Source organism: Hordeum vulgare, chromosome 4H (assembly GCF_904849725.1).
Source record: "Hordeum vulgare subsp. vulgare chromosome 4H, MorexV3_pseudomolecules_assembly, whole genome shotgun sequence".
Classification (NCBI taxonomy): domain Eukaryota; kingdom Viridiplantae; phylum Streptophyta; class Magnoliopsida; order Poales; family Poaceae; genus Hordeum; species Hordeum vulgare.
The window spans coordinates 499,355,816-499,369,767 of NC_058521.1; the positions used below are offsets into that span (position 1 = coordinate 499,355,816).

Here is a 13,952-nt window from a genome sequence, read left to right on the forward strand (position 1 = left end):
TTGACATGCCTAAAAAGCTCACTACATATTTGGGTCGTGATTTTGATGTTAGCCTTCCCTTTTGTTGTTTGCCTCTAGCACATGGCCCCATATGCCACCCCTCAAGAAAAAAAAAACATGGCCCATCTGTCAGCAGCGTATTGGGCCCATCTGGTACTACCTTAGGAATGTCGTTACCTGACAACCCTTTTAGAGGCGATGGAGCTCGTCCAGCACTCGGGCAACTCGGCGCGTGAAAACTCAATAGAAAAAAGCGTGCGCGGATCCAACCATGCAAAAGCAAGCGTGATCACAGGCATCTCCACCAATCGCACGTTATTGCACGCGCAAAACTCGCCCCCAAATTCAATGGAGCGTTAGCGCACAGCAATAGAATTTGGATCGAGGATCTTCCAAAAAATTACAATCCCTCCGCCGATCGCGATCCAGGCGACGCGCAGGAGAAATGGGGTTCATCTCGGGGATCATGATGGGCTTCATCGTCGGCGTCGCCCTCATCGCCGGCTGGGCGCACGCCATGTCCCGCCGCGCCCACAAACGCAGCGCCAAGGCAAGTGCACCGGCCGATGCTGTAGATTGATCACCGCCATTGTCCGGGCCTTCATGCGGACGTTTGCGCTGTGTTATTGTCGATGATCTCTTCACATCCACTCGTAGATGCATGTTCAGGCTGGAGCCTGTGTTGATCCGCTAGATGGGTTCAGGCTTGAGAACGTTTTCCCAGGTTCATTCGTTGGTTATGTGCGTTCTGAAACTCTTTCTTGCGTCTGAGCTGCAACTTGGGGATTGAAATTTGGCCGAGCCTGAGTTTCTGACGGCAATGCAGCGGAGTAGATTCGTTCTGCGAACTCCTTTCAGTTCTAGTATTATTATTTTTTTGCTTTTACACTGTCATTTGAAACGAAACTGCGAGTGAAAGTTTTGTTTCGTAATCTGTTTGAGATAACCTTATATATATAAAAAAAATCGTTTTGAAACAGGCTGCTGAGATCAGTGCGTTAGGATCTCTCAACCGTGAAGATCTGAGGAAAATATGCGGAGAAAATCTTCCTCAATGGATTTCATTCCCGGAGTATGACCAGGTGAAATGCTGCTTACTGTATTACTGACTCTTTCCATACTCCGGATTAATCACGATAGCATGTAATATATGGAGAAGAACAAGCTCCACCACTCTAGTCTTTAGTAGACGGAGTGCGAGCATACGTCTGCGTGTCTTTGCGTCTACAAGTGGTGGTACTCTGTTTTCGAATGAACAAATTGATGCTAGAAGACATTATATTTCATACTACCACTAGATAACCTATCAAATTCCTATATTTTTAAAAGTCAAAACATTAGGACAAAATTACCCCAATATTATTATGAAGGGGTGTAAGCTGAAAACAACAGCCGATATGAGGATGACATTTTACAACCATTTCCTTGCAAAATATGCTCACATGATGTTTTGCTTGCTTTATTACTTAGACATTTCGGTTTTGTTCTTCAGGTTAAATGGCTCAACAGACAATTGAGCAAGCTTTGGCCCTTTGTTGAGGAGGTACACACAATTAATTTCTTATCTTCTTCCAGTTTTTTCTCGGCAGAAACGCCGTCCTTTCGTTTAGACGAAAAAGAGGGTTTATCTATAGAGTTAACGAGTTTTTGAAGTATAACCCGTGAACTACTTATCACTCTGTTGTTGTTGTCATCTGTTCTGATGTACAGTCGCATTTGGTTACAGGCAGCAACCATGGTCATCAGGGACTCAGTGGAGCCTATACTCGACGTTTATCGACCGGTGGGGATATCCTCACTCAAGTTCAGCAGACTCTCACTAGGCACCGTGCCACCCAAAATTGAAGGTTGGAAGGACAACGTGGCGTTAATTCCACAGTATTAAGTGGTAGATAGTCTTGTTCTAAAGGCTTCTGATGTGTGATGATGTTGTCCAGGCATTCGGGTCCAGAGCTTTCAGAAAGGGCAAATCACAATGGATATCGACTTCAAGTGGGGCGGGGATCCGAATATCATCCTTGCAGTTGAAACTCTAGTCGCTTCACTCCCCATTCAGGTCTGCAAATCTGCCGCCGTCCTGACTAAATCGGACTGCCTTAAATTTTCTGTAATTTTTCAGTGACAGTTTGAACCCGGTGAAATTTGACCTTGCAAGTTCTGTTGCTCCAATATCTATTTGCAAGTAGCACTGCTGCACAAGCATTTCAATCAGATTACAAATGGTAAAACAATTATCTTATGCTTTACTGCTTGTATACAGTTCAAGAACCTGCAGGTGTTCACTATCATCCGCGTGGTCTTCCAATTGTCTGACGAGATACCATGCATCTCCGCTGTTGTTATCGCTCTTCTGGCAGAGGTACGTACGTATGCTTCTTGCAACCACTCTAAATTTTCTCCGGTCATGAATCCTTGAGCATTACCGGTTCTCTATGTGTTACCACGGTAAATTGTTTCTTCTGCACCGCCTTCAGCCAAAACCGAGGATCGACTACATACTGAAGGCGGTCGGGGGAAGCCTTACGGCGATGCCCGGACTTTCAGACATGATCGACGTATGTCCCGAGTTTCCGTCCTCCCCTTCTTGCTGCTTGCATTCTGTGTGTGTCGAGGGATGATGATTTTTTTGGTTACTCCTTTTCTTTGTAGGACACCGTGGCATCCTTAATCACTGACATGCTCCAATGGCCGCACAGAATCGTCGTTCCACTGGGCGGCGTTGACGTCGACATAAGGTTCTGTTGACAGATAGCTCGGTCAGGAGCTGAAATTAGAGTGTCTGTCTGCCTGTGTCTGACAACATGTTTCCGTGCAGTGATCTGGAGCTGAAGCCGAATGGGAAGGTAACGGTGACAGTGGTGCGCGCGGAGTCGCTCAAGAACAAGGAGCTGATCGGCAAGTCGGACCCCTACGTGGTGCTCTTCATCCGCCCCATGTTTAAGGAGAAGACCCGGGTCATCGACGACAACCTCAACCCGGAGTGGAACGAGACGTTCGAGCTCATCGCCGAGGACAAGGAGACGCAGCATATCATCCTGGAGGTGTTCGACGAGGACAGCCTGAAGCAGGACAAGAGGCTGGGCATCGCCAAGGTGCCCCTGAGCGACCTGGAGGTGGAGACCGTGCAGGAGATCAACGTGCAGCTGCTCTCGTCCCTGGACACGACCAAGGTCAAGGACAAGAAGGACCGGGGCGTGCTTACCATCAGGGTAAGCCCATGCCTTCTCCTCGACCTGTGCTACGTTTCGGACCGAGCGAGAACTCGATCGAGCTGTGTGTTCGCAGGTGTTCTACCACCCGTACACCAAGGAGGAGGCGCTGCGGGCGCTGGAGCTGGAGAAGAGGACGGTGGAGGAGCGGATGAAGACGAGGGAGGGGACGGGGGCCGTCAGCGGGGCCGCGGACGCAGCCAGCGGCGTGGCGTCCACGGTCACCAACGTGGCCGGCACGGGCGTCGCCGCTGGCGCTGCCGCCGCCGGCTCAGGCGTTCACATGGCCGGATCGGGCGTTCACATGGCCGGGTCGGGGGTGGCAATGGTGGGCACGGGGATTGACGCGTTCGGCAAAAGCATCAGCAAGGCCAGCAAAAGCATCAGCAAGGCCGTCACAGGGCCCTTCAGTAGCCAGAGGCGCAGCGCCGCGAGCGTGCCGACGGTCGACGAGTAACTGATGGTCTGATGCAACTGTGAGCTTAGCTTTACCGTTGCTGTGTCCTGCTACTCTTTAGTTACCAGTACGACTACCGGTAGTGGTTATCTCTCTCCTTTTTTTCACCATCAATTTTTTATCAGAAACATACTAAATGTTTGTATTTGTGTTTGATTTGATTCGAACACTTTTTGCATCCGTTCGTATTCAAGTATCCGTCGTATCTACATCTGGTATGAAATAGAATCATAGCTGGTGTAGTTTAGGAATCATTTGCCTGATTTTCGGTCTAACACAGAATGAGCCTGGCTCCCCACCTCTCCCTCCCGCGGCGCGAGCACCCGGGGGAACCCTACTAGCCTTCCACCTCTTCTCTCCTCCTCCCACGGACCTCCTCCCTCGCCGCTGCCCAGCAGTGTTGCTGGGCAAACCCGGCCAGCAAGGGCAGCGGGAGGGCCTCCTTTTCCCCCTCCACACGGGAACCACGGCCGGCGCCGAGCGGGTCCTCGTCAGAGGACGGGGGCCAGTGGAGTGCAGCTCCAGGGTGGCGGTGAGGATCATCGCGACGGCGGCTGGGCAAGCGTCTGCGGTGTGACGGCCATGACAAAACCAGATCGGGTGGTGGCGGTCCGGCGCGTCTCCGGCCAGATCCTCCTGGATCTGGTCCTTGGAGGCGGCGGGCAGTGCGGAGCGGCGACGGAGGTCCATCCGGGAATCGATGTGGTGGAGCTTGCAGCGGAGTGGCTGCAACCTCGTGGTCGGCCTGGTCTTCCCGCTGCAACGGCGGGACATGCTCCAACGGCGGTTTGTCTGCGATGGACTTGGGGTGAGCTTCCTCCCTCTTCTACGGTTTCACCTACGGGTTCGTTCGGCTGGGGTGGCTCCATGGTGCGGTGTGGGTGCGCGTGAGGCCTGTCGGAGGTGGCAGGGTGCCCCCTCCGTGGCATGTGGCGGCTGCTTCGGGTGGCTGTTGAGTCCCCCTGGCCCAGATCTGCTTGGGGGGGGGGGGGGGGGGGTCTTCTACTTCATTCAGGTCGGCTGCTCGGTTTGGTGTACCGATGGATGAGGGTGGGGCTTGGATGCCGTGATGGCGGCCCAGTTGGTGGAAGCCGGCGTGCTCATGGGCGAAACATGCGACTTAGGCGATGTCCGATCATCATGGCCGTGTGGGCAACATGTTGACCGGGGTGTGTCTTTCATTGTCGGCGTTGCGGTTGTCCGTAACCCAATCTGGTGATGGTGAGTGTTGGCTAGGTTGAAAACCCGTTCTGTCTTGACATGCCGGTGGTTGCGGTGTTCTGGCGTCGCCCCCCTTCTTGAAGGCACCGTCGCGACATCTAATCTGTCACCGTGGTGCTCTTGGGGAAACCCTAATCCCTGGGGCGATGAGGACGCTACGGTGTCGTTCCCTTGCTGAAGGCGCCGCCTTGAAGCCTGTTTTTCGTCATACACGACTTCTCCTCTTCACGGTGGTTCGCCCACAGTTGAGGGCCCCAACAACTTCGTAGTAGTGCTTAGAGTTTCATTTGATGTTTGCTAGGAGTTTGCTTGGGTGGTGTTGTTGTTTTCAGTGTCCTTGTATCCAACCTAGGGTGTGTGTTGTAACATCCCAAGATTGGATTATCTATTTTTGTGATGTTATTGCTTCCAAGCTTCCGTTTTTAAGATCTTTATCATGAGCTTTCAGTTATTTTTCAATTTTTCAGAACCTTGTCTAGTGCTTTGATGCCGATCAAGATCCCACCTTCATCTTCAAACCTTCGATATGCAATAGTATTGCTAAGTTATATACTCATATGCAATATTCTTTAATTTGGATTAATTCTTTTCATGTCTTCCTAAGGAAATCAAAGTCAGAGTGATATCTAGACATCTCTAAAATTCATGAAAATTTATGGGTTGATCTTTGTGGCTATCTCAAGCCCTCGTAAAAGTATTTGCCTAACATTGCCTTTTTGCCACTTTCCAAAGGACTACCAGTTTGGTAGCGAACAAAATTTTCAAATAATTAGTGGAGCTTCTCTTGGGTATATCTTCACTATTTCCATCCTTATATCAAGTTCCATAGTTCATAGTTTGAGCACATGATCCAGTGCAAGTTTCTGTGTTGTGTGCAGCTTTGTGTAGAAAGTGCTAGATTCCTTGATTCAATGGAGCTAAAATTTTGCAGGGTGATTCATAGTGATATATTATCACAGCAAACCAAAAATCAACTCAATACCTTTTGCCATTTTTACCCAGCCCTCTCCTTTCCATTTCTGGCCAGTTGGTCACTTTTTAAAGGAAGTACCAGCTAGGTCCAACCTCTTGAGTTGTCAGTTTTCCACAATGGTCACCTTAGTGGATCACTAACCTCCACCAAATACCAAGCGAGGTGGATCTATGCTTTGCCCACAAAATATATCAAGCACCTTGTTGCAGAAAGGTTTTTGTGATTGATGTGATCACCTGGTGGGCCATAGTTCTTGTTCCTTTGCTCCTATCAGATAGTGGGGGAGTACTCAACCTACCATACATGGCTAAGCCGCCCAGAACGCGTGTCAAGTCCGTGTGCGTGCGGTGACCATGCCTAGAGCGTGCATTCTGCATGCTACCTGGCCCCTTAGGAGGCCCCTTCCCTCTTGCCCAGTACGCCACGACGCGCCATGAGCTCGCCAGAAGCACCGAGCCACCCCTCCACCTCGTCCCCTAGCTCCCGGCCACTTGTGCCGGTGGCAGAATCTTCGCCGGAGCTCTGCCACGTCGCCGCACCGCGTGACACCTCTCCCTCCTTCCACAGCCATGCCCTCGAGTCCCCTCGACCTCCGCAGCTATCCCCTAATCCTCTAAAGCTCCCCATTACCCCAATGGTCGAGCCGTCCGCTGTCGATCCCATGGCCGAGCTCCTCTCCTAGCCCCTTCCCCTCACGCTCTTCGTCATGGGCGACATCCCCTCGAAGCTAGTCGAGCCACAGCTTCCCTCCATACAGCCAGGGAAGCCTTTCCGGCGAGGCTCCCTCTCCGAAACCCCCGACCATGGCGCCCAGCATGCGGAGCCAGCACGACATGCCATCCTGGGCGACCCCAGGGCCACCTACGGGGCGCGACGCAGCGCACCCGAGCCGCTGTGCTCGCCGGCCGGCCCTCGGGTTTAGCAGGGCGACGACCAGCGTGCGGCCCGAGGCCTCCTCCTCTGCTCGAGAGGAAGAAGACGGCCAGAAGAACAACAAGGTGGGCCCCATGTGTCAGCGGCTATGGTGTTGACCGACCAACACGTGACTCGGATAAGTGGAGGCGCATTTGTGCTAATACGTCTTCCTGCTACGAAAGCGTATTGTGCTGCGTGCTATAATTATAGTGCGCTTTCTTTATGAAAGTGTATATTTTGGAAAATGTTTTCAGCCTAGCCATCGACCGAATATATTATATTGTGAGTGTTCTCCCATTAAAGGTAGAAGTGAATAGGTTTTTGTGTGCTTTCCTGCCTAACGAACGAACGGTCAGAACTTTGCGACTGTAACTCTAATTGAGGTAATTCCAAAGCCCGTGTTCCCAGTTCGTCGAGACCGTTCTGATGGTCATTTACATAATGTTGGCACATGTTGAAAATGCAATATTTGCCCTTCTTCAATTCCAGGCTTTCTCTAAGAGTGCCATTTCTCACATGTTGTATTCCGCGGATCATTGTGTTTCCATCTGGCGTATTCGTCCACCCAAGGCAAGCCAACCTCTTATCATGAGCACCAGACTTGCATGATGACTTTTACTTGAACCCTGTGTGTGTGTAGCTGCAGTAGACTCATAATATGTTTTCATCCGCAATTTTTGTTACATGCTAGTATTACTTTCTATGTCATGCTAGGATTTCATACTATCTTTCATCATGTTAGCAATAGTACTGTTATTGATGACATCATACTGTATTTGCATTTCAAACCATGTTCATGTTGTTGTAACACAGTCATGTAGCAGATGCATCCTGCTATAATTATGCTTCATATGCCTTACATGCTATCTACATAAGTTTGCATGTTCTTTAGTGCATTCATGATATTCGTGTCCATTTGTTAGGGCATTTTCCTTCATTAGTGTTTTGGTGATGATGACAACTCATTATGTGATTTAACCATGTGTCAAGGTATTCAGGGACATCACTTTGGACACAATATTATTGGACTACCCCTCCGGACGAAAAAGAAAGAAGACGGTGTTCTCTACATGTTTATTCCTTTGGTCGTAGATAACCCGTACTATTAAAAGGGAATTCATATAGGAAGGTAGTGGGTGAATCGATATACATAGACAACATTCTATCTCCCGTCATGATTTCTTACGATCCTTGAAAGAGACCCTCTTTCCTTCTCTAAGCAGTTGTTTTCTCTCAGGAGGTTGTACCTCTGTCTCTGGCGGTTGTACCGCTGGGATGGGTAAGTCAGGAACAACTGCTCTTAGGTTGTTACCCAGCGGTTGTACCGCCGTAGCACCTCTAGAGGTTGTACCGGCCGAGTACCACTCCACAACCGGAGATGTCTCTGGTTTGGTGTTGTACTTGGGTGGTTGCGTGCCGGTAGTTCGTGTCAAATCTTTTAACCGATACTACTGGTGCCTCTGGTGGTTTTACCGCCCAGGACTTAGCCGCATCCCTGTTTCCCCCTGGCAGTTGCGCTGTGTCAACCACCACCCAACACCGCATGATGGTGATTCCTCTATGGTTTCCGACCGGTTGTTGGGCGGTGGTAGGCGGTAGTTCCTGTCCTCCTATATGACCGGTACTATCGCCTCGGCCACTGGTTGTACCAGGCGTTAGGGTTGGTGCGATTGTATCGGTGCACGCAGCGGTTGTACCACCCGTGTGAGAAATCGGCTGTAACAGTTGGAAGAGAGGGCGACTATTTAAGGAGCGGCTTCTTCCACCTCCCTCCTATCTCTTACCTCTTATTCCCCACCATTAATGCCCTCCAAGCTTTCTTGCCTGATTTCTCTCTCTAGCTACTCAAACTTGTTGATTTGCTAGGGATTGAAGGAGGAGATCTAGATCTACACTTCCACCAAAGGAAACTTGATTCCCCCATACTTTCTTGTGTGGATTTTTTACTCTTGGGTGTTTGAGCATCCTAGACAGAACAGGTCAGCGTGAAGCCATAGTCCATTGTGGTGAAGCTTCGTGGTTTCGTTGGGAGCCTCCAATTCAATTGTGGAGATTGCCCCAAGCTTGTTTGTAAAGGTTCAGTCACCGCCTTCAAGGGCACCACTAGTGGAATCATGGCACCTCACATTATGTGAGGGCGTGAGGAGAATACTATGGCCTTAGTGGAATCTTGGGGAGCATTGTGCCTCCACACTGCTCCAACGGAGATGTACTTCCCTTCAAAGGGAAGGAACTTCAGAAACACATCCTCATCTTCATCGGTTCCACTTGTGGTTGCTTCTTACCTTTACTTGTTTTAGTTACCTTTTTGTTATTATTGTTGCTAGCATCATATAGGTTACTCACTTAGTTTCATATCTAGACAACCTATTTGGTGTTAAACTTAATTTGTTGAAGAAAACATAAAAATTGCTAGTTGCATATTCACCCTCCTCTAGTCAACCATATCGATCCTTTCAATTGGTATTAGAGCTACGTCTCTTTATTAAGGGTTTCACCACCCAAAGAGTATGAATGGCGGCGAGGGACGGGTTGTGGAGTTGCTCGAGGCAGGGGTTGTGAACTCAGTCTACCAAGAGGATCTAAACGAGGCTATGCCCACCTTTAGATCCTCACTGGCTATTGAGGTCAAAAACATGATCAAAGATTTCCTTGATGGCTTACTTTCTACCAATCCATTGCATGTGGTTAATCCCACAACTTTGGATTCGAGGACCGTCTCCGAAAAGGAGAATGGTAGTAGTGATAGAAATAAATTTCCTTAAGGAATGAGTGGGGCAAATACCTTTGGCTCGGTTCCTCCTACCGTGGTCTATCGAGGACTGGTTTACCCACCGCATATTATTTACCGCCCCCCTAAATTTGTTAAGAATGATTTTGCTAATTGGGTTTTTCGTATCAAGGCTCATTTCAATCATAGCTCAACAAAACTTTGGAGAATCATTGAGCAAGGCTACTACCCACATGATCCAAGCAACCTCAATCCAAGAGAAGAGGTCAACAATCAGCTCAATCACTCCACCTTGTTCATCCTTCAAGCAGCAGTTCCTATTGAAGATCTTGCTCATTTGCATCCCTTCACGCGTGCCAAAGATTGTTGGGAGAACATCATTTCCATGTACAAGGTAATCTCAAGTATTAAATGGTCTAACTATGAAGTGGTCCTTGATGAGGCCGATGAATTTGTTATGATTGAGGATGAGGACCCTTGTGAGCTCTACCGAAGAGTGATAACGCTTGTCGTTGCTCTTCAAGATGATGGAAGCAAGGATGTGGATGACAACTGGATCAGTCATAAGTTTCTCAAGGCTATCATGCCTTTCAACAAGTCCATGTCCTCTGTCATCTGTCAAAGGCCGGACTTACACTCCTTGTCCTCAAGCGATATGTTGGATGAGTTCATGTCCATGAACATATTGAACAAGACCACTAACAATGCTCAAGATCGTGTCCAACGGTCAAGAGAAGACTCCCCCAATCTGGCTTTGAAGGCCAAGGCTGTTTTGGAGGTAGATGAAGAAGAAGAATAGGAAACTTTCCCCGAAGACACCAAGTGTGCTTATCATGAGCACATGGCTCTTGCATCAAGGTAATTTTGGGGCAACAAGAGAAACTTATTGGAAATATGCCCTAGAGGCAGTAATAAAGTAGTTATTATCATATTTCCTTGTTCATAATAATCATTTATTATCCATGCTATAATTGTATTGATTGGAGACTCAAATACATGTGTGGGTACATAGATAACAAAGTGTCCCTAGTATGCCTCTGCTGGACTAGCTCGTTGATCAAAGATGGATAAGGTTTCCTACCATAGACATGAGTTTTCATTTGATAATGGGATCACATCATTAGGATAATGATGTGATGGACAAGACCCAAACCTTAAGCATAGGATTTGATCCTATCCAGTTTACCGCTATTGCTTTCTACATGTCAATGCATTTGTTCCTATGACCATGAGATCATGCAACTCACTAACACCGGAGGAATGCCTTGTGTGTATCAAACGTCGCAAATGTAACTCAGTTACTATAGAGATGCTCTACAAGTACCTCCGAGGGTGTCTGTGGAGTTGGCATGGATCAAGACTAGGATTTGTCACTCTATATGACGAAGAGGTATCTTAGGGCCCATTCCATAATACAACATCACAACAAGCTTGCAAGCAATGTGACTAAGGGGTTAGTCATGGGATCTTGTATTATGAAACGATTAAAGAGACTTGCCGGTAATGAGATTGAACTAGGTATGGAGATACCGACGATCGAAACTCGGGCAAGTATGCCTGACCGGATGCGTTGCCGCGTTGAGAAGACTCATCTCCAAATCCGTTGAACGGGCCTTGTTGTTATTAAAAATACTAAAGAAGGCTGGCCTGATGAGGTAGACCCCAGAAGCAGATGCAGTGCTACAAGATCTGAAAACATATCTTTCTTTCGTTCCCACCTTGGTCACTCCCAAGCCGCAAGAGTTGTTTCTTCTATACCTGGAGGCAACGAATCAAGTGGTTAGCGCGGCCTTGGTGGCGCGGCGAGAAGTAGATGAAGATGCAGCTGCGGCGGCAGAGACTGGCGGGGAAGAAGTCAAGGAATATGTGGCAACGCCCAAGGCAGACTCAGAAGAACCCCAACTGGCTGGCAGGGAGAATACCAAAGAGCTAGCGAAGAAGAAAGTGGTACATCGGCCAGTGTACTTTGTCAGCTACCTGTTACAAGGGCCTAGGTCAAGGTACTCTGGAGTACAAAAGCTGATCTTCAGCCTCATCATGGCCTCGAAGACGCTGCGCCACTACTTCCAAGCCCATGAGGTCACGGTTGTCCCCCGTTTTCCACTAAAGCGCATCCTGAGGAACCCCGATGCCACATGCAGGATAGTCGAGTGGGCGCTGGAGCTATCAAGTTTTGGGTTGAAGTACGAAAGCACTTCCACCATCCAGAGTAGAGCACTAGCACAGTTCATTGTTGAATGGATGCCCACACAAGACGAAGAGGTCCAAGAAACCATTCTTCCCGGCAGGGAAGCACCTAAGGAATGGGTCACGTATTTTGACAGTGCCTTCTCACTCCAGGGTGTCGGGGCAAGTGTGCTCTTCATCGCCCCCATCGGAGAGAACCTCAAGTACGTGGTCCAAATGCACTTACCCCGGGAGGAAGCTACCAACAACACTGCCGAATTTGAAGGACTCCTTGCGGGACTCAGAATCGCAGTGGAGTTGGGGGTCAAGAAGCTAATCATCATAGGAGACTCTCATCTCATGGTGAAGCAAGTCAATAAAGATTATCAGAGTTTGTTGATGGAGGCTTACATAGAGGAAGTGAGGAAGTTGGAAGAATGCTTTGACGGGCTACAGGCAGAACATGTGCCACGTGTAGAAAATAGCATTGCCGATCACCTCTCAAAGTGTGCCGCGCAGAAGCTTCTTGTGGGACCAGGAGTTTTTGTCCTTCACCTCACTCAATCGTTTGTATCCCCTTCGATGAGGACCAGAAAAAGAATAAAGCTAAACTCCGACAAACATTTCCCGGTAGAGCTTCCTGAAGTTGCCGCAGTCTATTCCATTTCGCTTGGTGAGCCTCTCCCTCCCTCGGAACCCCAGGTTGTCGCAGTAGAGGTAAGCGCTCCCACGAATGAGGAGATGCCTTTAGTCCTTGCCGTCGAGCCACAGGCTCCGACTTGGGTGCAGCATATCGCCCAATTCCTTCACACAGAAGAACTTCTCGAAGAACAAGAATAGGCCAAAAAAGTAGCACGTCAGTCTAGTATGTACCAGTTTGTCGATGACACTCTGTACAGAAGGAGACCCAAGGGTGTGAAATTAAGGTGCATCTACCAGGAAGAAGGACTAAAGTTGTTGGCGGAGAATCACGGAGGCATGTGTGGGTCGCACATAGGATCAAGGGCCCTTCCTGGAAAAGCCTTCCAGCAGGGTTTCTATTGGCCCACCGCCCTCCAAGATGCAATTGAGCTAGTCTCCAAGTGTGAAGCGTTCTAGTTCCATTCCAAGAACATCCATAAGCGAGCGCAAGCCCTCCACATGAACCCTTTATCCTGGCCATTGTCGGGCTAGGGGCTCAATATCTTGGGCCCATTCCCCTGCGGTGCCGGGGGTTTCGAGTTCTTGTACGTAGCAATCGACAAGTTCATGAAATGGCCCGACGTGGAGCCAGTTGGAAAGGTGACTGCGTAGTCAGCTATGAAGTTCATGAAGGGACTGGTTTGCATTTTTGGAGTACCCAAGAGAGTAATCACTAATAAAGACACCCAGTTCACAAGCCGCATATTCATGCAGTACGTCTAAAGCCTTGGAAGCAAGGTCTCCTTCGCCTCTGTTGCACACCTAGGGAGCAACGGGCAAGTCGAGAGGATGAATACTGAAGTGTTGCGGGGCGTCTGGACAAGAACTTTTGATAGACTGCAAAGATGCGGCAAGCACTAGATTGATGAGCTGCTGGTGGTTCTTTGGTCCCTGAGAACGACACCAAATCGAGCTACTGGCCAAACCTTTCTCCCTAGTATATGGGGCAGAAGAAGTTATCCCCACGGAACTCATATATGGGTCACCTCGAGTGCTTGCCTACGATGAAGTGGAGCAACAGCAGCTGCGGCATGATGATGCCACGCTACTCGAGGAAGATCGTCTTCGGGGTGTTGTGCCTGATGTAAGCTACCAGCAGGCCCTGCGCCGCTACCATAGGAGCAGGGTCCACGCCCGAAGCTTTGAGGAAGGCGACCTTGTCCTTAGGAGTGTTCAGTCCGCCAAGGTTTCCAACAAGTTAACGCTGAAGTGGGAAGACCCTTATCGGGAAGTACAAGTCACTAGACCTAGCGCAGTCTGTCTCGAGACCGAATATGGCATCAAGGTTCTTAACTCATGGAGTATTGAGCATCTTCGCAAGTTCTACCCGTAAGGCGCGGTTGCTGGGCCGAGTCCCCGGCAACCACCTTTTGTACAAGCCTTGCCGAAGTTGCATGTAACCCTTTGTACAAAGCCAGGCACAGACCATGTGCATAAATAAAGTTAGGCATTGCATCATATCATCATTTGCATATGCATCACACATTACGCATTTACTTATGTTATGATGTCACTACTTCCCTAGTTTACCAGTTATTAAGAGTGCTTGATGGATTTGTGATCCTTGTTATCGCGTCTCCCCTCTCGTCGAGAGGACGG

The 13,952-nt window shown here is 49.1% G+C and overlaps 1 protein-coding gene across 1 annotated transcript; it reads left to right on the top strand.

Moving 5' to 3' along the window:
* Nucleotides 1–256: 256 nt before the first annotated feature.
* On the top strand, nucleotides 257–3,846 carry LOC123446696 (calcium-dependent lipid-binding protein-like). The gene is made up of 10 exons (XM_045123255.1): nucleotides 257–550; nucleotides 981–1,082; nucleotides 1,493–1,543; nucleotides 1,727–1,847; nucleotides 1,938–2,056; nucleotides 2,261–2,359; nucleotides 2,475–2,555; nucleotides 2,650–2,735; nucleotides 2,816–3,209; nucleotides 3,286–3,846. The coding sequence occupies exons 1-10, from the start codon at nucleotides 446–448 to the stop codon at nucleotides 3,664–3,666; spliced, it is 1,539 nt and encodes a 512-aa protein (XP_044979190.1). The 5' UTR covers nucleotides 257–445; the 3' UTR covers nucleotides 3,667–3,846.
* Nucleotides 3,847–13,952: the final 10,106 nt, after the last annotated feature.